Source organism: Choristoneura fumiferana, chromosome 5 (assembly GCF_025370935.1).
Source record: "Choristoneura fumiferana chromosome 5, NRCan_CFum_1, whole genome shotgun sequence".
In the NCBI taxonomy this organism is placed as follows: Eukaryota; Metazoa; Arthropoda; class Insecta; order Lepidoptera; family Tortricidae; genus Choristoneura; species Choristoneura fumiferana.
Genome location: NC_133476.1, coordinates 11,972,229 through 11,994,168, shown reverse-complemented (window position 1 = coordinate 11,994,168; position 21,940 = coordinate 11,972,229). Strand labels below are relative to the sequence as shown.

Here is a 21,940-nt window from a genome sequence, read left to right as displayed (position 1 = left end):
GGTAATTGTAAGGTTCTTCTACTAAAATTATTGTATGCCCTGTCAGGGTGTCATGGGTTGACTTGAAACTAAATTGTAACACTTTAAATATGTAAACATTACATAACACAAGACAATGCATAAATAAATGTTACATTCACTTACCCTAATAAGCTGCTGATCTGGGCTAGAATAGAAGTATTCTTTGACTCTCTTCCTAAACGGAAAAGGCAGGTGGTTGGCTTTTATACGCCACACGAGACGGTTGCTGTAACTCGTGCCGACAACGAGATCTTTCGCTAGACAAGAAAAAATGCACACCAAAAGGAAAAAACATGTAATTAATTTCATTTTGAATGCTTCTTATGCACAGTTTTTACTAAATAATCTTTAAAATTGTGGCGACCTTTTATCGCATCTGGTGTTTACGCTGTTAATAACTTGACTATGAATCACTAATTTCACAATCGCCGTTACCCGGCTGACTGAGTAAACTGCAAACATTGTCATACGAGTATGTGTATAGTGACGTATAATTATGATAAGAGATGTCAGTGCACGGAAGAAAAGAGAAATGATGTTTCAAGCATCCTTTACCTTAGTGTTTTTAGGGTTCCGTAGCCAAAATGGAAAAAACGGAACCCTTATTGTTTCGCCAGGTCTGTATGTCTGTCTGTCCGTCCGCGGCTTTTCTCAGGGACTATCATTGCTAGAAAGCTGTTACTTTGCACGAATATATATGTAAACTATGCCGACAAAATGGTACAATAAAAATTAAAAAAAAATTTTTTTTAGGGTACCTACCTCCCATAGACGTAAAGTGGGGGTGAATTTTTTCTCACCCAACCTTGTACTGTGGGGTATCGTTGGATAGGTCTTTAAAAACCATTAGGGGGTTGCTATATCGATTTTTCGATTCAGCGATTTGTTTGCAAAATAGTCAACTTTAAAGTTGCAAATTTTCATTAAAATCGAGCGTCCCCCCCTCTAAAATCTAAACCGGTGGGTGGAAAAATTAAAAAAAAAATCTGATTGGTAGTAAGTGTATCAAACTTACAAGGAAAACTAAAACGGTTAAGTTTTCTTGAGAATTATTAGTAGTTTAAGAATTAAATAGCAGCCTAAACTTGGAATATTCCGTATAAAATACGAAGTCCTTAGAAAAATATTACTTAATTTTTTCGTGATGGCTACGGAACCCTATTTCGGGCACGCTCTTGGCCGGTATTTCTACTGAGACCGATAGGGATCAGGCAATTATGGGATTGAAATAATGTATCTGAATAGGGATGTCCTAAATCATATCCTACTAATATTATAAATGTGAAAGTTTGTGAGTGAGTATGTTTGTTACTTCCTCACGCTGAAACGGCTAAGCGGAACTAAGTAAAATCCCGGAATTTCAAAACAACTGCTGGTTCTGATGGTTTACGTGTGCGAAGCCGTGGGTATATACTAGTAATAGTGCAGTGACTTGTCTTTGTAGCCAGTACCTAACACTTTCTTGAGAAATCGTTCTAATCTGAATACGCTTGTCAAGCTGACCGTAAAAATGTTTTTTTTTTTTTACTTTTACCAGATATAGGGCGGTAGACGGCATTCCGACTGTAATGCCCGGTTCACATTATTCCAGTAAAACCGTTCCAGTAGCATGACACTGCGGTGCTCGATCGATCTTGTGTAACTCGTTTGGATTGTGACCCCGCAATGTATCGCTACTGGCACGATTTAACTGGAATAATGTGAACCGGGCATACTGCCGTCTACGCAAACGTTTTCAATTGCAGTCGGCAAATCTGAACGCAACCTGTGCGCTAGCTGTGATTGAAATGTATGGGCGGTCGGCAGCTGCGGTTAGGTATGTCGCGGTGGGAATACATTATATATATACGCCTGTAGGTAGGTACTGAAACGGCCGACACATAGGTAATGTAACATAATGACATAAAATCATCAGTTGAATGATATGAGGGGAGTCCGTTTCTACACAGGAAGGTAGTAGTAAAGGGTAGAGCTACGTTAAATCTACTCATTGTGGTCCCGGAGGAGCTGATAATGTATAGCCCACGGTGACAGGTCGCCGCGATGTCGGTTTTATAGGGCTGTAAGGATGCCCATTGTGAACGCCCAGTAGAGGCGGAATTTGAATGGCGTAATGCCGATTTGTAAGGGACCCGTAAGAGGCCCAGTTGATGATAACAGTGTATTAAGATAATATGATAAATAATAATAGGAAAATTGTATTCAAGCTTCAAAGCTTTCTTTAATTAGTGACATGTAACAGTTAACAATTATTAACATGCAATTTTTAGGTATTGTATTATTAGGAGTTGAAAACATAAACTCGACATAAATAGATTATATAACAACATTACATATTTTTGAATTTAGGTAATGTAGAGAGAATTATAAAGTAAGAATATGATTTTAAGAGCGTGCAAACGAAAAATTGCCCATTTAGCGATTTTGAGGTTTTTCAAATGCCTTATTAATGTCTAAATGCTTACGTTTTTAAAGAAAAACTAATGTAACATATAGATAAACTCTTACTCTGATGTATAGCGGTGATTTCCATTTATTTCCGTCAGCGACTTTTTTTTGGCAAATCATTTTGTTAGTGAGGTTTTACAAAAATACGCGTCAGAGCTGTCTTTCATGTGAAATATTTCCATTATAACCCACCACAAACAGTGTAACTTTAGTATTTTATAATAGGAAATATAGTCTTTTAAGACATAGGGTCATCATATGTATCAAAATATTAGTTATTATTATTCAAATACCATTCTTCAAAAGGTCTAAATCGGTCTACTTCATCATTTTTTATCTCATTTGTTGTGATGTATTTGCCAATAAAACAATTTTATTATAAATCTACAGGAAATGTTTAGTCTGTAATATTTTTTAGGCGCTTAATAATAGCTCATTTAGTTTTGACAATTTTCTAAACTTGGGTCCTAAATCGATTATATAACCTCGCGCGTTAATAGTTACGACTCAGAAAGCGCCGGGCACTCCCAAGCAACGGACGTATCGCTCTGCGCTCTCCGCAAGGTTAACAACCTTTACTGCAAACACCCGATAGTTATAGCGTGTCCGCAATTGCTTGATACTTGATAAGTAATTTTACATGTTAAAATTAAATGTTTTAAATTTTCGCAACTTTCACTCAAACTAATACGGGTAGATGCATTTTACATTTCACAAGCATTTATTTAACTTGCCATATTAGTATGTATGTTAGTATGTAGTGTGTAAGTATTAACTAAATTTGACCCACTTCCCGATTTTTGATTGAGATGAAACTTTGCGTGCATGTGTGAATAAAATGACAATGTAATATTATTATTATGACATGAAGCTGATCTGATGATGGAGCTGGAAGGTAACCACAAGAACTCTGTAATAAAACGACATAACCCCATCGAGTTTGGACTCATTAGATTTGTCTTGACGAGTCCTAGGTGGCAACCAGGGACAAAGGTACAATCAGCAAAAAAGTATTGTATTAAAAAAATAAAATGTAAGTTAAATAAAGTTATTAAAGCTTTTATTTAACTTGCCCTGTTAGTATGTTTGTTAGTATGATAGTGAGTATGATATAAAAGTAAATAAAATCTTGTTGTACAGTAAAAATCTTATATTCTTAGATATGGGCAATAAACTAAAATCATTTGGGATGAAAAAACACAGTACTGTTAACACAGTATGAGCTGCTTAGAAAAGGTTATTCATCATTATTAATTACCATTACTGTAAATCCAAGATAGAAATCTAGTTCCATAAATTTTTTTTTGTTAAATTCACTCCAAATCGGAATTAAGGTTACTGTGAAATTACTGTTTTTGGTTTTAAGATAGCATTTTTTTATCAGGTACTATACTACCATTAAAAGGTTATTTATCAATACTAATTCGCATTACTGTACATTCAGGATCAATAATAAATACGTTTTTGTGTTAAATTTAATTCAATGTTACTAAAATTTCATTGGACTCCGTAGTCCATTAAATTAGACGCCTTACGCATTGTTAATAATCTACTCCCAGAGAAGTCGACTCCATCTGATCTAAGGACTCCCATCTTAAAACCCTCGCTTCGCTCGGGAGTTAACGCACGACACCATCGCTGCGCTCGGGAGTTAAATCTGGAGTCCTTCGTTACGCTCAGGATTCAATACCGTACCCGTGACATACATACATACAATATTTTATATACACACATTATCGCCGAAAATATATATATATATATATATATATATATATATATATATATATATGTATATATCGGGGATTTCGGAATTGCTCGTTTAAAGGTATTAGATGAAATAATTATGAGCAATGATGATGAAATATTCATTTATTTACTAAGTATTACGTGCCCTCACACAGTAGGTATACCAGTAGGTATACCATCATATGCGTGAGAAACATTGAAACTAAATATTTTGCGCGCACTGAAAATTAAATTTTTATTGCCAGCTTTTTTTACTGACTGTAATTTTTATACGTTGTTGCCATCTAGGGCCAAAGTACTTGTCAAGACGAATCAAACGAGTCCAAAGTCGATGTGGTTATATAGATTTATTACAGAGTTCCTACGGCCACCTTCCAGCTCCATCATCAGATCAGGCTTCATAAATCATAATAATATACTGCATTGTCATTTGATTTACACACGTATGTAAAATTTAACTTAATCTGAAAACGCATATTTAGTCAAGTTTAGCTTCCAAAATTTTATCCATACCTACTAATAACTAACATACTAACAGGGCAAGATAAGTAAAAAGCTTGTAAGTAATAAAATAAATTATTATGTTAAAGAATAAAAATATTTAAATCGCAACAATTTTTTTTCTTAATTTTACTAAGACGGAAAATGTACAACGATCAAGATGTGTTTAATGTTTCGGCAACGCACGCATCGTACGCACACAGCAAAGCGTTGTAGTGTGCGGGCGAAACACAGGCCGCGGGAAGGCGATCGCGCCAGTGACGAGTTGGGACAAAATGTTTGCGCGCTCTTAAGTCAAACATATTTTTAGGAGTGACTATAGATGACTATAATATTTTAACATTATATACAAATATATATTTCATTTTTATAACGTACTTTACCGCTTTTCAACCTTGACTATTATATTAATATGCACACACACCATTAATTTAGACCTAAATAAATTATAACCACTTTGAAAGTTATAACTAATTAATAAATATCACAAACACATTATCTGACACCTATACAAGTACAACAGATTTTCTGATCAACACGCTGTAATATTAATTTTATATCGATACTCGATGGCACCGTTAGTCCTACCACCGATGTTATCATTGCATTCTCGATTTGGATCAATATACTTAAGTACCTAATAATTACTAAACAGTGATATAACTCTAGAATGAAAAAAACAGTAGGTAATATTAAAGTTATACGGAACTGACTTGCATGGCGGCAAACCGTGGCGTTGCTTCAATATCTAATGAGTCTGTGGTAACCTGTGATCGCGTATCGGAATTCTCCGTACTATTATGGGCAGATGTCATGGAAATTTTATCATCTTTTATGCTGCCGTTAGCATCGACCGAGTCTGCGGCACCTGTCTTCTGCTGTGCTTCAACAGTATCTCCGCCTCCACTTAAAGAGTTCCAAATGCCCTTCGACGATTCTTTGAGGGTTACTTTCTTTTCGGTGCTCGTAGAGCTTTTATCTTTACCGTCTTTACCTTTTTTACCAAGTACAGGAAAACTACCTAGCTTCGGTTTGGAGCTTCGTATGCCGCTGCCTCGTTGGATAGGAGCATCCGTCTCTCCTTCCTCCGTGATGGACGTCAGCATGTCTGTCGATTCTGTAGGCACAACTTGCCCAGCTTGTATAGGAATGTCATCTGAAAATGTAAAAAAAACAATACGTGTACCACAGCATATGCGTTTAAACATAATACAAAACATGTACTAGGACACAGCACATTTATGTGAATTGCGGGGTTAAATACACACTTATTGGTTTTAGTCAGATCGATTGTAACTATGAAAGAAAAACAAGTAAGTAGATCCGCCATATGCTTCGTAATTGCTGCAAGATCTCATTAACTATTATTAAGACTTTAAATTGCGAACGACAAAGGTTGTAGTGAAAAATATGAATATGAATAGTACAAACAGGTAGGTATACCCACTAAAATTCTACTTTCTAGGTGTTCGAAGACTTAGCAAGTGAAATTGGTGCAGCCGTGAGGAAAATTGTATCCCATTTCCAGTCATAATACTTGGGTGCTAGACTGATACGGAATTTCACTCACATCGTGCACTTATTTCGCTTGTTTGCGTCTTGACTAGGGAGCTGAATTGGAGTTTGTAAAATTGGAGAGTAACAAACCATTACTAGCTGATGGCAATTTCGAGTTTTGTCGAGCAGTCTAGCTTAACTATATTATTATGTTTAAAAATATATTTATTAGGATCATAATTGTGTAATTTGACATAAATGAGTACCTACCAACTAAAGAGGTTCCTCTAGACGTCCAAGCGGATTGATGTCAAGTAGGTACTCGTATGTTGTTTTTTTTTTTCAGTTTATGTTAAGCATTAACACGAGCTCATTTTTATTTCAATATTGTGTTCAAGGTAAGTAGGGAAACTTTGTGAAATTGTAATAATGTTAATTTTGCAATATAAATAGGTACCTATCCTAGCGGATTGAGAGTGGCAAAACGCGACTAGTGAAAATTTTTAGATAGATTTTAAGCTCCTAAAACGGCCAAAAAAATACAAATTTTGTTTTTTTTTTTTCGGATGCCTCATCTCACGTGGCACGGGTTAGCTTGATGCGATCGATATTCAAAAGAGTGCGTCAACCAGATTGATCCGGAAAAAGAAAATTGCTCTTGACGTCCAGCCTCTGTACCGGAACCTCTTTAAAGAATAGGAAGTTAGGTGAGACTTCAAACAGCTCTAAAATTAAATTACAAAAAATAAACGTTTTCCATGTTAATTTTATAGTGAGTTAAATACTTCTACCTACTGTAGGTAATATAAACTTGAAAGCATACCTGCGCCAAAAATAAAGAAATTACATACAAAATGTTCACAACACAAGTGCAGAAACAAAATATTTTTCTTAATTCAATTCTTTTGATCTGCAAGCGAAATACATAATAGGATTTGTACTTTAAAAACATATTGGCTTGATGCGAATACGAAATGACGATTCAGAGTTTTTTTGACTACAAATTAACGAAGTAATATATTGACACTCATGTTTAATAATGAGTATCACCGATATATGTTTAGAATAATTGATTTCGCTAAAGTCTCAATATATGAGGGGTTTGAATAGACAAAAAAATGTTTAATTAAGTGAATATAAGAAAAAAGTAATTAATATGTTTGATTTCTTTGTGGTTGTGATAAGTCAATCGATATCTAATGTGGTTGTCTTTGTGATTTATATATAATATATATTTGGATACAACTACTCAAAAACTAAATGCTAATTATCGAATGTATTGTGCATCATGGCAGCTGTGTTTAGTAAGGAATACTAATAAAATGTTACCCATATAACTAGCAAATTTAATGACACTATAAGGAGTTGCTAGGACTCTGTTCTGTGTCATTCACGTTTTCGTCTTGCGAGCTGCAAGAACTTATTGAAGTGTTTTTTTTATGAGCTTTATTCTCTGATAATTGTAAAAATTCTCCATCAAAAATCTTAAACAGCCCCTTGGAAATGTTGGCATGCAAATGGTGAATAGTAGTATCCTTATAAGGAAACATGTACATGTTACAAAATACGTCTTTATGGCGAATATGCCATGAATGTTTGTTTGCCAGCATGCAAAAAGTGTGACTCGTATCTGCATGTAAATCATGAAAATAATGAAATCAACACATTAAACTACAGCATCAAATATTTCCTATAATATTTATGAATGTACTCAAGTTTTAATAATATACTTAACATAACTTATACTGTAATTTCTTACCTGGTAACTTCTTTGTTCGGAAGGATGCATTTGTAATCATAGATTTAGACATAGTAACTGTTGTTGTAGCTGGTGATAATGCAACACTGATTCCCATGGGCCCATCAGAGGGTTGACCTGAAAAATATGAAAACATGACAACCTGATTTTCCTCATATTACTTACATAAACAGTTGTAATTATCAAAACTGTGAACTCATTTACCTGTGGGGTTATTCTTCAATGAATTCATGACTGCGCTTGTTACTAGCATGACATCAGGGAACAGTTCATATTGAGCTCTCTGGTCTATGTCCTTTACAGCTTGCAAGGCCAGAGTATAAAACTCATTGAACATTGCAAAATATGCTCCTTCTACCATCTCTAGCAGAAGATTAGATGATACTGGAATTCTTGGTGTATTTTTGTTTGAAGGAGATGAAGTACCTATTTTTTTGTGGAACCCTTGAGTTACGATTCTGTAAGAAAATAAATCCTTTTTTTCTTAATTTTATCATGTAAGTTAACGATACATAATATATCTATCATAATTATGTCAATATAGATATAAATTATGTTAATATCTATAATTATGATTATATAGATTGTCATCTACCTGGATGTTGCAATACAAAAATGTCTCAATGCCAGCTTAGGCAATAAACTCATGTGTCGGTTGTATACAAAGTAGAGGGCTGCCATTACTTTGGGACGATTCTGTGCATTAATGACTTCAACCTGTGATAATGGCCCCCAAGTTACAAGTTTGGTGTTACAGTCCTCCCATCTTCTTAGAGCACTTTCTGTCAAAAACTGGGGGCCCAGAGAAAGTGGCTAGAAGGACAAAAATTAATTATTAATTTCCGAACATCATATATATTATCATGTATATAGCTCTTCCCATAGGATTTCCACCTCAAAACAATAGTTAAACATGAGAATTTGCTCAGCTTTTCTAAAGGTTAAGTACCTCATGATAAATTGAAGACTGAGCTAAAGACGGCAATCTAAATGACACCACTCTTGGTTTTCCGGTTTCATCAACAACTTCAAAGTTGTATAAACCTGTAAATGAATCAAATGTAGTTAGTATACATAAGTATTTTATTTTATTATAATGGAAGTGTCAAATAGATTAAACAAAAAAAAAATACTTTGAATGTTACCAATTAGAAGAGTCTCAATGCATCTTAAAGATTTTTTGCTGCCCTGGGCAACTGAACTCAGATATGTATAGATCAAAGTAGGAACAAATTGAAGTGTAAATCTTTGTAACTCTACTTCTTTAGACCTGTAGAAACTGAATAGTTGTATGCAGACATCTTCTAGCATCTGAAAAAAAATACAAATTTTATTTTTATAAAGTGGTAGAAAAGAAACACTTGAGTAGAGTAAAACATAAATCAGTACATATCATAAAAAAATATGTTCAAGCACATTATATCAACAATGGTTGGCAACGCCGAGGGGTGTTGGAGATGTTGATGGGTGGTGGTGATCTCAAACCATCAGGAGACCCACTTGCTTGTTTGCCATCCAGTTGAATAAAGAAAATTACCTCAAATATTTTTTTTCTAAGAAGGCTGATTATGTTATACCTATCATAACAACTCTTTTTATTGTACACTACTTATTATGACTAAAAACTTTCAAATTAAATTATGAATAACTGAAAGACCAAAACATTCCAATGCATTTATAGCTTTTTTGAACATGAAACTATGAATGACTAACTCACGTGAGAGCTCACTCATATTTTATATAAGACGTGAGTTATCCGGGTCATTATATAAAATATGCATTTATAGCTTACTTTATAAATGAATATGAAACTATCTGGTATTTTGTCAAATGTGTATAATAGACAATTTCTAACTTTCAAGGATTTGGAGTCAAGGTTTGCTTTACTTCAAGGTTGAATTAAATGACTGCATAGTATGATGTCACATGCTTAATCACCTGTTCATATTGAACTTCATCATCTTTTTCCTTAGAACCTGTTGGTTCATCTTCTTCACGGTAAAATAAATTAAATATAGCAGTAGCTATCTCATGATTGTGCTCATGCTCTGCAGCATAGCTTTTCATTTCATTTTCTTGTAATGTTGCATATTCACTTAACCACTCAGTTATTAATTGTTTCCATTCACTCATTGCTGTTAAATTTAAAGCACCTGCAAAAATCCTATTAATATTTTAAATGTGAAAGTTTGTGAAGATGTTTGGATGTTTGTTGCTCAATCACGTCTAAACCGCTTAACCGATTTAGATAAAATTCTGTATACAGATAGTTTGAGTTGGATAGTTTTTATCCCGGAAAGTTGCATAGTTCCCACAGGATAGCAATAAACGTATTCGTTTATTACGCGGACGCGTACGGAGTCACGAGCAAAAGCTAGCTTTAAATAATTAATTAACTGCTATACCTGAAATATGACAGTCAATGTAATTTAAATGTTTCATAGAATTCTTACTAGTGTTATACTTAAATGCGAAAGTGAGTTTGTTCTGCTTTCACGCCTTAACTACTGAACCGATTGCCATGAACTTTAAGATACATTTCTTAGAATACCAGATTAAATAAGGATTTCTTTTATCTCGAAAAATGAGTTGATCCCGAGGGCGTGCATTAAAGAAATTCGTCACAAACGAAGCCGCGGGTACCAGATTGTTTCATTTGATAATATTTTCTCCAGTTGAACCTTTTTAAATGTATTATAATATTATCGATTGCAAAAACAGTAGGTACATAGTATCAAGTTTTTTTACCTGTTAAATAAGCAACTAGGGCAATAAATAGAATATTTCTTACCACTGGCAGGCGAAAAGTATTTGAAATATCCTGGGTTTACTTTCTATTGGGCTTGTTCAAGAAATCTGCCTGTAGACACAAAATATTTTAAATTATAAACATTTTTTTATATTTAGCCAATTATTTCGTAGCAATGGCAAGCAGAAAGCAGAATTGTCACATATTTTAACTGTCAATTTTGACAGTTTATATGTTTTATTCAGCCCTATGGATAGGCAAAGGAAATGTTTTCCTTACAGCCTTAATGCCAAAACAAAACCATGAGAGTGAACGATGAGCTTGGTTACTGTAAGCCAAAGACATCTTAATTATTTATGTGGTTTTATTATTATTATTATGGTTAATGTCTTTGCTGTGAGCAAAAAAGTGGAAAGTAGTTGAAGCAAATAGTTATAGAAATGTAATAACCTTGTTTTTAGCTTAAAGCACGGACTAAATGGGAATGGGATACTATGGCTTAAGCTTCGGCGCACATTATCAACATTACTGACAGAAAATAAATACTCGGTGGCATGGCAATCATCAAAGTGCAAGTGTTGCCTATATCCATAAAGCATTCCATTTTACGGTTGTGCCAACTGCCACGTAATATACTCAACTGTCATTGATTTGTCAAAGTCAGATAATTCGTAGCTGTTTGTCATTCATGGGTATTAATTTTTCTATGAATAAGTTGTAATAAGTTTCTTAATATCTTGAAGTAATTAATGCGATGGGTTCTTCCCAAAGCACTGAAGTTCCAGGCGGAGGCTCAGAAGGTTATCATGTCTTGCGGGTTGGTGTCGTTGTTAAACATGGTATTTCACATTAGTTGTGTATTAAATCGCCAAATTGTAACACGTCAATGTTTTGATTTTGCAGGTTCAAGACGGCTCACCTGGGCAAATAGCCGGTCTAGAGGCATTTTTTGATTTCATAGTTGCTATAGAAAACGTTAGGCTAGATCAAGACAATGACACATTGAAGGAATTATTAAAGAAGAATGTCGGGAGTATGATTAAGATGATGGTCTACAGCAGCAAAAGTCAGTCCGTGCGGGAGATAATGATACAGCCTAGTTCGGACTGGGGTGGCCAGGGTCTGCTTGGCGTCAGTATTCGATTCTGCTCCTTTGAAGGAGCTAATGAAAATGTGTGGCATGTATTGGTAAGTATTCCATTCTGATATTTGCTGAGTATTTAGCAGAACGGTATAGAGACTTTTTTAAATGGTGAATACATTTTCAGGAAGTTCATCCAACATCACCAGCAGAGCTAGCAGGGCTAAGGCCATTCTCTGATTACATAATCGGAGCAGACTCAATAATGCATGAGAGCGAGGACCTGTTTACTCTAATAGAGGCCCATGAGGGTAGGGCTCTTAAATTATATGTGTACAACATAAATGATGACACTTGTCGTGAGGTAATAATTACCCCTAACCAGAGCTGGGGTGGCGAAGGCAGCTTGGGCTGTGGAATAGGTTATGGCTACCTGCACAGGATTCCAATCCGAAGTAATACTGCACCAACTCAAACACAATATACTTCTGCTGCTAAGGTGAGCAATTAACTTGATGCCTTTCTTGAAATCTTTATTAGTTTGAATATCCTTTCAAATAATAAATTAATATTCCAAATTGGTCTAGTCATCTTGGAGTAATTGGGAAACAAGAAAAATCTGTCAAACTAAAAAATAAAAAACCCCTCCTTTTTTTGATGTCTGTTAAATATAAATTATCTCTTTCAGGTACCAACCCAAGCTCCTGAAGTACAACAAAACTTGGTGCCTAATGTACAAAATCTGTCTCTAAATGAAGATAAGACTCCCCTGATCAGTGCCTCTCAAACTACAATGGAGAATCCTCAAAGCACATCACCACCTCCATTCTTGTCTGGAGTCCCAATGGTGAACCCTGGCAGTTTTCCTCCAAACAATCTACCACCAATGGCTCAACAGCATTTAACACAGCAGCCTGATTTACCACAACCTTTCTCCACACAAGCACAGTCTGTGGTGTCCAATATGGCTGCCTACTCCAGCAGTAAGTTGCTATATTTATATCATAACCATGTTTAAAATTTGAAATGAAATTTCTTTTTACTTTTAATTTCATTTAATTTTCAGATTTGGCAGACACAACTCTAACTAACTTGGGGAGTATACCATCAGTGTCCAACATGCAACCTCCAGCACCTTTGCCTAGCTTGCCTGGCATCCCAATGAACCAGCCACAGCCCTACATACCCATGATGCCTAATTACACTCAGGCACAAGTTCCACCACCAGCTCCAATTCCTCAAGCAGCAACAAACTTAGTTCCGACATTTGATGTGAGTAAGTTTCAAAATGCTACTGTTCAACAACCACCAATGTCTAGTGGCCTTCCTGTGATCACGCCGGTTTCATTACCTGGAATGCCTTCTATAACAGTTAGCGCTACACTGCCTGTCTCAACAATGCAAGAAATCCATCATCAGCAGGCCTTACAACAGCCAGACCTATTATCATGAAATTGAAACATGAAGTTATTTTGCATTAGGTATGTCTCAAAAGTACTGCAGGCCGATCTTTACTTTCTTTGCGCATACTTTGTTACTTTAGTCTTTATTATTGTAATGTGACAAATATTATTTTTATTTACAAATGGATCATGGCAACTGTTGATTTATCAATTTTTTCACTTATTACCATGCTAAAGTGTATGACACGATGTAGACATTAATAAAGCACTTTTACCTTCTGAGATATTTATAAACTGGTACCTACAAATGAAGACCTATCAAAAAAGGTTCTGGTATTACCTTTATTTAAATTGTTTTGGATTTAAAAAACATTGTAAAGCAGTTGTTGGATATTGTGGAAGGCAGTAAAATATTCCAACTTTCACTTGCATTTCTCAATAGTAAAATAAATGTATCCATCAAGTCCATGCTATGATGAAAACATTCATACTTACTGCTGTTTAAAATGGAATCTTTGTCTGCCTTCCTAAGAGGTTTTTTGTGTTAACCAATGTATTGTGATTAACATTAAAATAAAATGAGAAATGTAAGATATTTATTTCTTTAGCATTCTATCACCTCCCATTTCTAGATACATTAGGAATACAATGTAGCATATTTAATGACTCAAATAAAAGATAAAAATATTTTTCTACTAGTTTGTAGTCAGTGCCTCAGCACATGCCAGCAGAGAGGTAGAAGCCCAATAGGTCCTCCTCCTAGCGCTTCACTATACCATATGCATTGTTACTTTTAGATTTTAAATTTTATAAAGGATTTTATACCTGTTGCAAAAGTAAGGAACCTCAGTAGAATTAAATGTGGACTATACATAGTTTTTTCTAGTGTGGCTGGGTAGGTAGGGTAGATATAAAAGTAGAAAAAATATCATGGGACATGGGACGCTTGACACCAATTGACCTAGTCCCAAACCAAGCAAAGCTTGTACTATGGACACTAGGCAACGGATAAACATACTTATATAGATAAATATACTTAAATACATATTAAACATCCAAGACCCGAGAACAAACATTCGTATTATTAATACAAATATCTGCACCGGCCGGGATTCGAATCCGGGACCTCAAGCTTCGTAGTCAGGTTCTCTAATCACTTAGCCATCCGGTCGTCGCGTAAAAATGTACTTATACCTACTGATAATTTATTAAAAGTATGAAATGATACTTACACTACTTAAATTAGAGATTAGAACTAACTCCCGTATAACATATTACACTGAACAAAGCTTAATTAATACATAGGAGTTTCACATAGTACATTTTGTGTATGTATAATCCGAAGCCTTCTGGCGACGGTCAAGTTAGTAAATAAATAAAAAAAACATAGTAACTGCTGAAGTAACACTAAGTATTGTGTGGGTTATAATCGTCGTACGTATGTTTGTCGATGTCGGAGCCGAGCGCGAGGTTGTCGTGTCCATAGGTGAGGGTGCCAGCGTCGCTGTAAAAGACTCCTCCTGCCATCTCGGACAGGCGCCGCCGCCGCCGCGTGTCTTTGTTGTCGGTGATGCTGGGCGGGCGCACGCTGGAACTGCGCCGGCTGCGCTCCGACCCCAAGCGTACCGGGATACGTAGCACCGACTACAATTAAAACAAAATTTAAGACGTTCTTGCGGTTTTTTTTTGGCAGGCGAGCTATAAAGTTACGCCATTTGTTTCCAATGTTTTTCGGCTCGTGAAATCCATACGGAGGTATGAGAACGTGGTGTGAAGATATTTTAACCTCGCAACGAGCGCGTTCTATGTTGTTATTAACTAAGTATCTAATATGAGGAGATCCCTGTGTACATACATACTTTCGTACGAACTGACTCATGTACAGTCAGCTGCAGAGATAAGGTACCTATCCATACTTACCGCCGTTACAGGGGTAGGTAGGTACCCTTTCTCTGCAGCTGACAGTACCAGGGGGAACCTATTAATAATCAATTTCAAGTACGAGTATGTTATCATTGACAAAAGTACACAAAGTTTCCACCTTGTTACATGATTCAGTTTTTCGGCTGTACATTGAATAATCAAAACATGAAAAAAATGGCTTCGCAAGATCAAACTCTACGGTAATTCGTAAGCTCACCTTTGCTTTTCTCGGCAACGCGTTAAGGAATGTGACTACAGGTGGGGACAGGAGGTCAATAGGGACCTGCGAAGGGTCGGTGGCGCCTGTGATGACGGACACGACTAGCCCCACTAGCAGTGTCGCCATGCAGCCGAGACCCGAGTACCACAGGTATGACACCCGGAACAACCAGAACACTGCTTCGTCTTGGTTGTGTCTGGAATAAATTACTATTAAAGTAAATAATTTCGCTGTAATATTGCACTTCAAGTAATATCTATAGTTTTTTAAGCTTTAAGTTTTCTAACTAGTTTCAGATTTCCTCTCTTGTGTTTGTGTTTTTCATTTTGTACTACTTCAGAAGGGGAAGAGGTTCTATTTGTTCGACTGTATGATTTTTTTTTGTTTTTACATTCATATTAGGAATAGTGTATGTTTTTATGCATGTTTTTCAAAATTCCTTTTTATTTTGTTTTTTTTTTAAATGTTTCTTTCAAAGATTAGCCTTGAATCCCAAGAGCATAAAATGTACAAGTTATTAGTGGAAGCTGTTTTGGCTAATGTATAATTTAAGATGTGATATTTCAACTGTAATAAATTGTGCTGTATGTTTCCCAAAACAATAAAAAAAAAATATATATTATTATTATGTGACCCAGGGTGGCGGCACCAATTATGGAAGGAATTAACAATGGAAGCGTTTCTTATAACCTCAGGTCGCGACCCAAATTTGGGTCGCGGGCGGTATTGGGATGGCTCGCGGGTATTCACTGAATAAAGCCTCGCAAACTACGAATTTGGAAAAAAATATTTGTTGTTATTTTTTTATATTTTACTTTAACGTAAATTGGGGTATTTAAGGGTCGTGGGCTACAAATATATTCACATTTTGGGTCGCGAGCCAAAAAGGTTCAGAACCGCTGAACTATGGAAACAATGGAATTATGGTGTTAAGCGCAGTAGTAGGTATACGAGTAGGTAGTCATTCACGATGACGCGTGCCGTGGTTTTTATTACAATATCATTAATGTCTAATTTTGACAAAATCACGCGTCTTCGTGGATGGCACGGCACTAGGTATATCTAGTAATGGACAGCAAGTAAATGCCATAAAGCTCACCATTCATGAACTTAGTTACGATCGTCCATCAATTATATGAACATTAGTGTTAAATTTATTAGTTTAAAAAAGTAGTGTTCGTTGCTTAAAATTAGTTAACGGAAAATAAATTCCATTAAATATTGGTTCTTGCCCATGACCCCAGTTCCTTTACCCTAGCATACCTACTATTAACATTATTTCCTAGGGTGTCGAAATAAAGAACGCCCATACCAAGATTTGGTTCACGCACGAGTCGAAGGCACGTGAAGACTATGCGATTTGAAACATTATTATTCTTTATATTATCACTTGATTTAATCTTACATGTACCTAAGTTGGTTAAAAATTCAAGCGGAGACATGAAGACTGCGGCGTGTGCGTGTGCGTGTAAGCACTGAAAAGCCCTAAGCTGATAAATTATTTATTTAATTTAATTTAATATCTTCACATCGCCGAACTCAAGGTGAGCCCTGATATTTAATCTCAAACTTCTATCTCTGTGTAATTTATATTTTTCAAAATTCTAGCTATGTGCGTTAAACACGTCTAACAGTTTCAATTTAAATATTTTTGTAACGGACTCTGTCGCTATTCACTATAATTTAAATTTGTAACGGTCTTCAACCGAATTTTATTTCAATAAACTATTGTTTCCTTTCTTCCTTTCAATTTTTTGTAACTATCCGTAACGACTGTCCTTGCCTTCTAAATTGCCGCCGCAACAAGAACCAGGCTTTGCCTATGCCCAGAGCTGGGAATGGGCTGCTGTGGTTGGCAAGGACTGTCCTCACGGAGCTCTTGCTGAAGCTGATGGATTTTCCAGGCGACTCCTTACGGAGTAGAACTCTCCGAGGTCCTCTCAACGTGTGCACCTCCAGTAAGCACGTGGCCAGCGCACCGGCTGCTCAAGAGGCTTCCGACCAGCACGTCCAGCCGCTACTCCACCTGCGCCACCTGAACACCCGGGCCAAGGGAAGTGCCTGCCTGTAATTCCTGAACCAACCACTTGTACGAACCTACGCCCTGAAATCTCATGCCGTGTTCTGTAGGAGAGCCTAATTGAATAAATCGAGTCTTCAGATAATTCATTGTTTACTTTCCCTCCTACAAGCTGACCCGCTAGCCGCAAAGCGCGACAATTTACATACAATTTACTGCATGTAGGTAGGTATAGGTGAAAAACTTAAGCAAATGACCTGTTGTATGTAGTTGTGCACAGAATTGGTATGGGACTTAAGTCATTTTTTCGAAAATGGAACTGATTTATTATATATACCTATACTTACGGACATGTTACTACTAGTACATAGAACAGAGGTCATTTATTAAAGTTTTCACCTAAGTATATAGGTATCGGCTATTTTTTAGTTTCCATTTTCCTGGTCTAGAAACTGTACCTAAAGCCAATTGTACCTATCGGCATGGTATGTGCTATATTTACATCGATACCTGCAACTCGGACTGTCTTTGGCAATACACTTTACATACACATCCTACTCTTGTGCAGGTAACCTAGATTGTATGTAGGTAAGTGTTCTTTACGTCTTTCAGTAGGTTACATAAGATTGCTGTTGACTAGCATATGCAATTCAAAATGAAAATTCTTGACTTTGTAAACTTGTTAAGGCGTTCAATTAGGCTGCAAGAGTTAAGAATATGTTAAGGCGGGGTTCTAAATCTAATGCTAGATATTTAATGAAAAGCGTACCTATAGTAAAGAGCGCATTATCTACTACGGTTTTAAGTATGCTGCCAATAAGTTTTGTATTATTGGCTAAGTGCGAGTCGGACTCGCGTACCGAGGGTTCCGCACAAATTTGGAGGTAGGTACCTATCTATGAATATCCAGTGTTAGCAAAGTCCCTCTCGTGTAGGTTGTCTCGTGTGTGAGAACTGAATGCAGTGTAGGGTAATTTTACAAATAACCGTTGGGGGAGAAAAGAACTCCGAGTGGCGACCGCGAACCGGAAGACGAAGCCTTGGCAGGCCTCGCACTAGGTGGACTGACGATATCGTCAAAATTGCGGGCAACTGGTGGATGCCAGTGGCGAGTTGTCGTTCATTGTGGCATTCTAAGGGGGAGGCCTTTGTTCAGCAGTGGACGTCATCTGGCTGATGATGATGATCATGATGAGGGTAATTTTAGATTTTATTTCTTGTTGAAATGAAATGAAATGATAGTTTATTTGCTGAATATGCGAGTAAAAAGATGGACAATTACAATGTTTCACTTATTTGGTAGGTGGTAAGTACATATTCAACCGGCATTCCGCCGCGGTGTGCAAATTTTACATGGGTATATATTTATTACACATGGCAGCTTCTATTCCTCGGACAAAGAATTAGCCTAGCTATTCAAAGAGGAAACGCTGCCAGCATCTTCGGGACCTTGCCTAAGGGGTACTCTTTTTGTATTTTTTTTTTAGTTTTAGGTTCTATTTTTATTTTATGTACGTTTTTTATTTCATGTAGGTAGTTTGTTAGTTATGTTATGTATGTGGAGAAATTTAAGTTAAATATTGTATTTTGTTATTTTGTACCGAATTTTTATTATTTGATGAGATTATTTATTATGTCAATTTACTAAATTTGTTATAAAGCGAAACCTATAAATGTCAGTACAATATCAAAAAAATTTAATGTCAAACAATACTTGTATTTAACTAACGGGATTTATCTATATCTGCTAAACCTACAGGAGTTGATTGTGCTATAAGAGCTACCTTCATAGTAAAGTGATTCCATGAAGGTTCCGTTTTTTCCTTTTCGCGTACGGAACCCTACAAACGGTAGCTGGAATTAAGTACTCGTGGTAAAAAAGTGTGCATTTTAATAATCTGGCGATTTGAGTTTGACGCAAGGGTGAGAGAACCACAAACTTGCAAAAAAACGTCACCTTGAGATTTTCGAGTGCGGTTGAATTTTTTTTATCTGATTTCAAAAATAATCTATTGAATCAGGAGTTACTCATGTCGCGGGTGAGCAAAGTGATTGTTCAAAGTGATTCAGTTGTTTTATGTTTTATGTTGAGTTTCTTGCCGGATTCTTCTCAACAGAGGTTTTTCCGAACCAGTGGTAGATTTTTTTTGACATTCATAAGTGCTTGTTATAGCCTAAATTGAAAGATATTTTGACTTTGACTTTGACTTCAGAACTCCGCCACTTATAAACCGATTTTTTTCGGCAGTGAACATCACGTGTCACGTATAACCATTACCCCTATTGTCACCAAGTCTGAATCAAGTAAATCTTGGGATAAATCGAGGGAACTCTTCAAATTTTATGGACAGACCTCTAGTGATTTGGGTATATAATATTTGGAAGTAGTTAACTCGTGCATTTGGTGATTTCTAAGAGCAAGGGCGCCTTATATGTAGCTCTAACGCATTGAATAAAATATTAAATAAAAACAAATAGGTAGTAAGTATATGGGACAATTGACAGTATTGACACCAATTGACCTAGTCCCAAACAAAGCAAAGCGCTTGTACAGTCAAGGGCATAAATATAATATGTGCGTTGCGTTATCAAGGCGTCAAAAATATCTATTGTGTCGGCTGCTGATCGTAAAATCCACCAAATCACGAAATTCCTAGGCATATCGTGAAATGGCGCCATTTCATGAATCCATAAGGAAGGAACATCCGCCATATCGATCAAAACCTAATGTTTAACGATTTGCCTAGTGACGTTTAGGCAAATCATGAAATTCCTAGGCATGTCATGTAACGCCGCCATTTCATGATTTGGCCAGTTTAGGCAGATCATGAAATTCCTAGGCATATCATGAATATCGCTTCGCTCGCTCGGCTCGTGCGTTGTCTGGCTTCGCTCGTCGTAGGTACCTACATTTTTCTTTTTTCGGCATATCACGATGAGCCCGGTATAGAGCTAGGAATATTGAGGAATGCGTTGCTCTAATCGATCTACGGTATTGTTTCTAAGGTACATCGTGATATGCCTGGCCAACTTTTAGGCATATCATGAAATGGCGCCATTTCATGATATGCCTAGGAATTTTGAGATCTGGCGGATTTTACGATCGGCCGCCGACATATACGTTTATGCCACTAACCATAAGGTCGGTGTTTACATATATTTGACGCTATGGCGTATACCCTTAACTGTACTATGGGTAACGGATAAATAAATAAATAAAAATAAATATCATGGGACACTTGACACCAATTGACCTAGTCCCAAACTAAGCAAAGCTTGTACTATGAACACTAGGCAACGGATAAACATACTTATATAGATAAATACATATTTAAATGCATATTGAACATCCAAGACCCGAGAACAAACATTCGTATTATTCATACAAATATCTACCCCATATCGGAGCTTCATATTCGGGATTTCTAACAGCTTGGCTATTCGGTAGCCAAGAAAAGAAATAAGTACTTAAAGAAGTCTTACGCCGGGTGCACAGCGAAGGCGTCGGTGAGGTTGTAAGCGGCGGGGCAGCCGGCCACGGAGGCGGGCAGCCGGCGCGGCACCAGCGCCGACAGCTGCGCGCCGCCGCACGCCGCCAGCACCACCAGCAGCCCCACCGTGCCGCCCGCCACGGCGCCCTGCACCACAGGCAGTCACCTACATTAATATCTGACACAGCGGAGCGTGCAAAAATATCTGACACGTCTACCGTATATATAGAAATATAGTCCTAGTCCCGCCCCATATAGAAAAAGAGTCGTGTCAAATATTTATGCACATTTTGTTGTATCAGATTTTGGTGCTGGTGACTTTATGAGCCAAAACAATAAGTTTTTGAAATTTACTGATGGGAGAATAGGGAGAAGCACTCTCAATTGCCAACTGTGAACTCCTAAATCCAGCATTGCGATGTGGATTACAAGCAATCACCACCAAACTATTTTTTGAAGTCGTCATGAAGGTTAACTGTAATTTGGTCATCAACCACGACCGCGACCACTCTGTCACGAGAACGACTTAGAAGAGATATAATATGTCACACAAAATCGTTAGCATTTTTTACTTAATTACTCAAGAGGAATTCAAATGTACTTAAATTTATCGAAACGCTGCCCTTTACCTTTATTTAGACCCAAATTATTGAGTACGGAAGACTTCAACGGACTTCTAAAACTGGGACTAGCTACCATGCCAGTCGCCATACGTATAACAAATACACAATCTTACCTTAGCGTTAGCCCACGGGAACAGCATGCCCAAAGTGAACAGGCCGAGGGTAACGCCTCCCACCATGCCGTTAAAGGAGAGGGCCAGCTGGAGAACCGGGCCCAACCGCTCCACCGCGAATATCAGCGCAAACGACACAGCGCCGCAACCGAGGCACACCCATTTTGCTATCTGGAATAGTTGTTACTGTCAACATTGATACCTACTTTATTTTACAAGTTTCTATTTCACGTGCCGTGTTAAAATGTAGTACTCGTACAAGGTACAGTTAAAGAAATTCAATCGCGTAGGTACCTACTATGGGGAACCTTAGTGTTACTAATGAAATGTCATGTTACATCCCAT

The 21,940-nt window shown here is 36.8% G+C and overlaps 3 protein-coding genes across 5 annotated transcripts in view; 1 reads left to right on the top strand and 2 right to left on the bottom strand.

Moving 5' to 3' along the window:
• Positions 1 to 4,670: 4,670 nt before the first annotated feature.
• On the bottom strand, positions 4,671 to 10,932 carry Hyccin (PI4KA lipid kinase complex subunit hyccin). Of its 3 annotated transcripts, none has more exons than XM_074087902.1 (8): positions 10,764 to 10,932; positions 9,911 to 10,136; positions 9,118 to 9,283; positions 8,922 to 9,016; positions 8,568 to 8,785; positions 8,177 to 8,430; positions 7,973 to 8,089; positions 4,671 to 5,872 (listed from the first exon to the last, which is right to left on the bottom strand). In XM_074087902.1, exons 2-8 carry the CDS (start codon positions 10,103 to 10,105, stop codon positions 5,415 to 5,417), a joined length of 1,503 nt encoding a protein of 500 aa, XP_073944003.1. In that variant the 5' UTR covers positions 10,106 to 10,136; positions 10,764 to 10,932; the 3' UTR covers positions 4,671 to 5,414. The 3 variants fall into 3 exon arrangements, with proteins under 3 accessions (XP_073944003.1, XP_073944001.1, XP_073944002.1); XM_074087900.1 differs by having other exon boundaries at positions 9,911 to 10,125; XM_074087901.1 differs by lacking the exon at positions 10,764 to 10,932 and adding an exon at positions 10,721 to 10,737 and having other exon boundaries at positions 9,911 to 10,125.
• A 431-nt stretch (positions 10,933 to 11,363) lies between these two features.
• Grasp65 (Golgi reassembly-stacking protein 2) lies at positions 11,364 to 13,800 on the top strand. The gene is made up of 5 exons (XM_074087899.1): positions 11,364 to 11,538; positions 11,625 to 11,909; positions 11,990 to 12,301; positions 12,491 to 12,785; positions 12,869 to 13,800. The coding sequence occupies exons 1-5, from the start codon at positions 11,476 to 11,478 to the stop codon at positions 13,252 to 13,254; spliced, it is 1,341 nt and encodes a 446-aa protein (XP_073944000.1). The 5' UTR covers positions 11,364 to 11,475; the 3' UTR covers positions 13,255 to 13,800.
• Positions 13,788 to 21,940, bottom strand: part of LOC141428131 (sodium-coupled monocarboxylate transporter 1) — a 44,249-nt gene continuing 36,096 nt past the window's right edge. Inside the window, exons 10-13 of the mRNA XM_074087898.1 lie at positions 21,596 to 21,766; positions 20,852 to 21,006; positions 15,346 to 15,544; positions 13,788 to 14,849 (exon numbers count right to left, since the gene is read on the bottom strand). Coding sequence (XP_073943999.1) covers positions 14,613 to 14,849; positions 15,346 to 15,544; positions 20,852 to 21,006; positions 21,596 to 21,766 — 762 coding nt within the window. The 3' untranslated portion in view covers positions 13,788 to 14,612. The remainder of the gene's footprint in view (positions 14,850 to 15,345; positions 15,545 to 20,851; positions 21,007 to 21,595; positions 21,767 to 21,940) is intronic.

Excerpts from the sequence above, each read along its gene's own strand:
- Hyccin (XM_074087902.1), bottom strand. The coding sequence starts at position 10,105 with ATGAGTGAATGGAAACAATTAATAACTGAGTGGTTAAGTGAATATGCA. Across the intron at positions 9,017-9,117 it reads CATTGAGACTCTTCTAATTG|GTTTATACAACTTTGAAGTT; the intron begins GTAACATTCAAA and ends ATTCATTTACAG. Across the intron at positions 8,090-8,176 it reads ATTGAAGAATAACCCCACAG|GTCAACCCTCTGATGGGCCC; the intron begins GTAAATGAGTTC and ends CATATTTTTCAG.
- Grasp65 (XM_074087899.1), top strand. The coding sequence starts at position 11,476 with ATGGGTTCTTCCCAAAGCACTGAAGTTCCAGGCGGAGGCTCAGAAGGT. Across the intron at positions 11,539-11,624 it reads AAGGTTATCATGTCTTGCGG|GTTCAAGACGGCTCACCTGG; the intron begins GTTGGTGTCGTT and ends TTGATTTTGCAG. Across the intron at positions 12,786-12,868 it reads TATGGCTGCCTACTCCAGCA|ATTTGGCAGACACAACTCTA; the intron begins GTAAGTTGCTAT and ends TTTAATTTTCAG.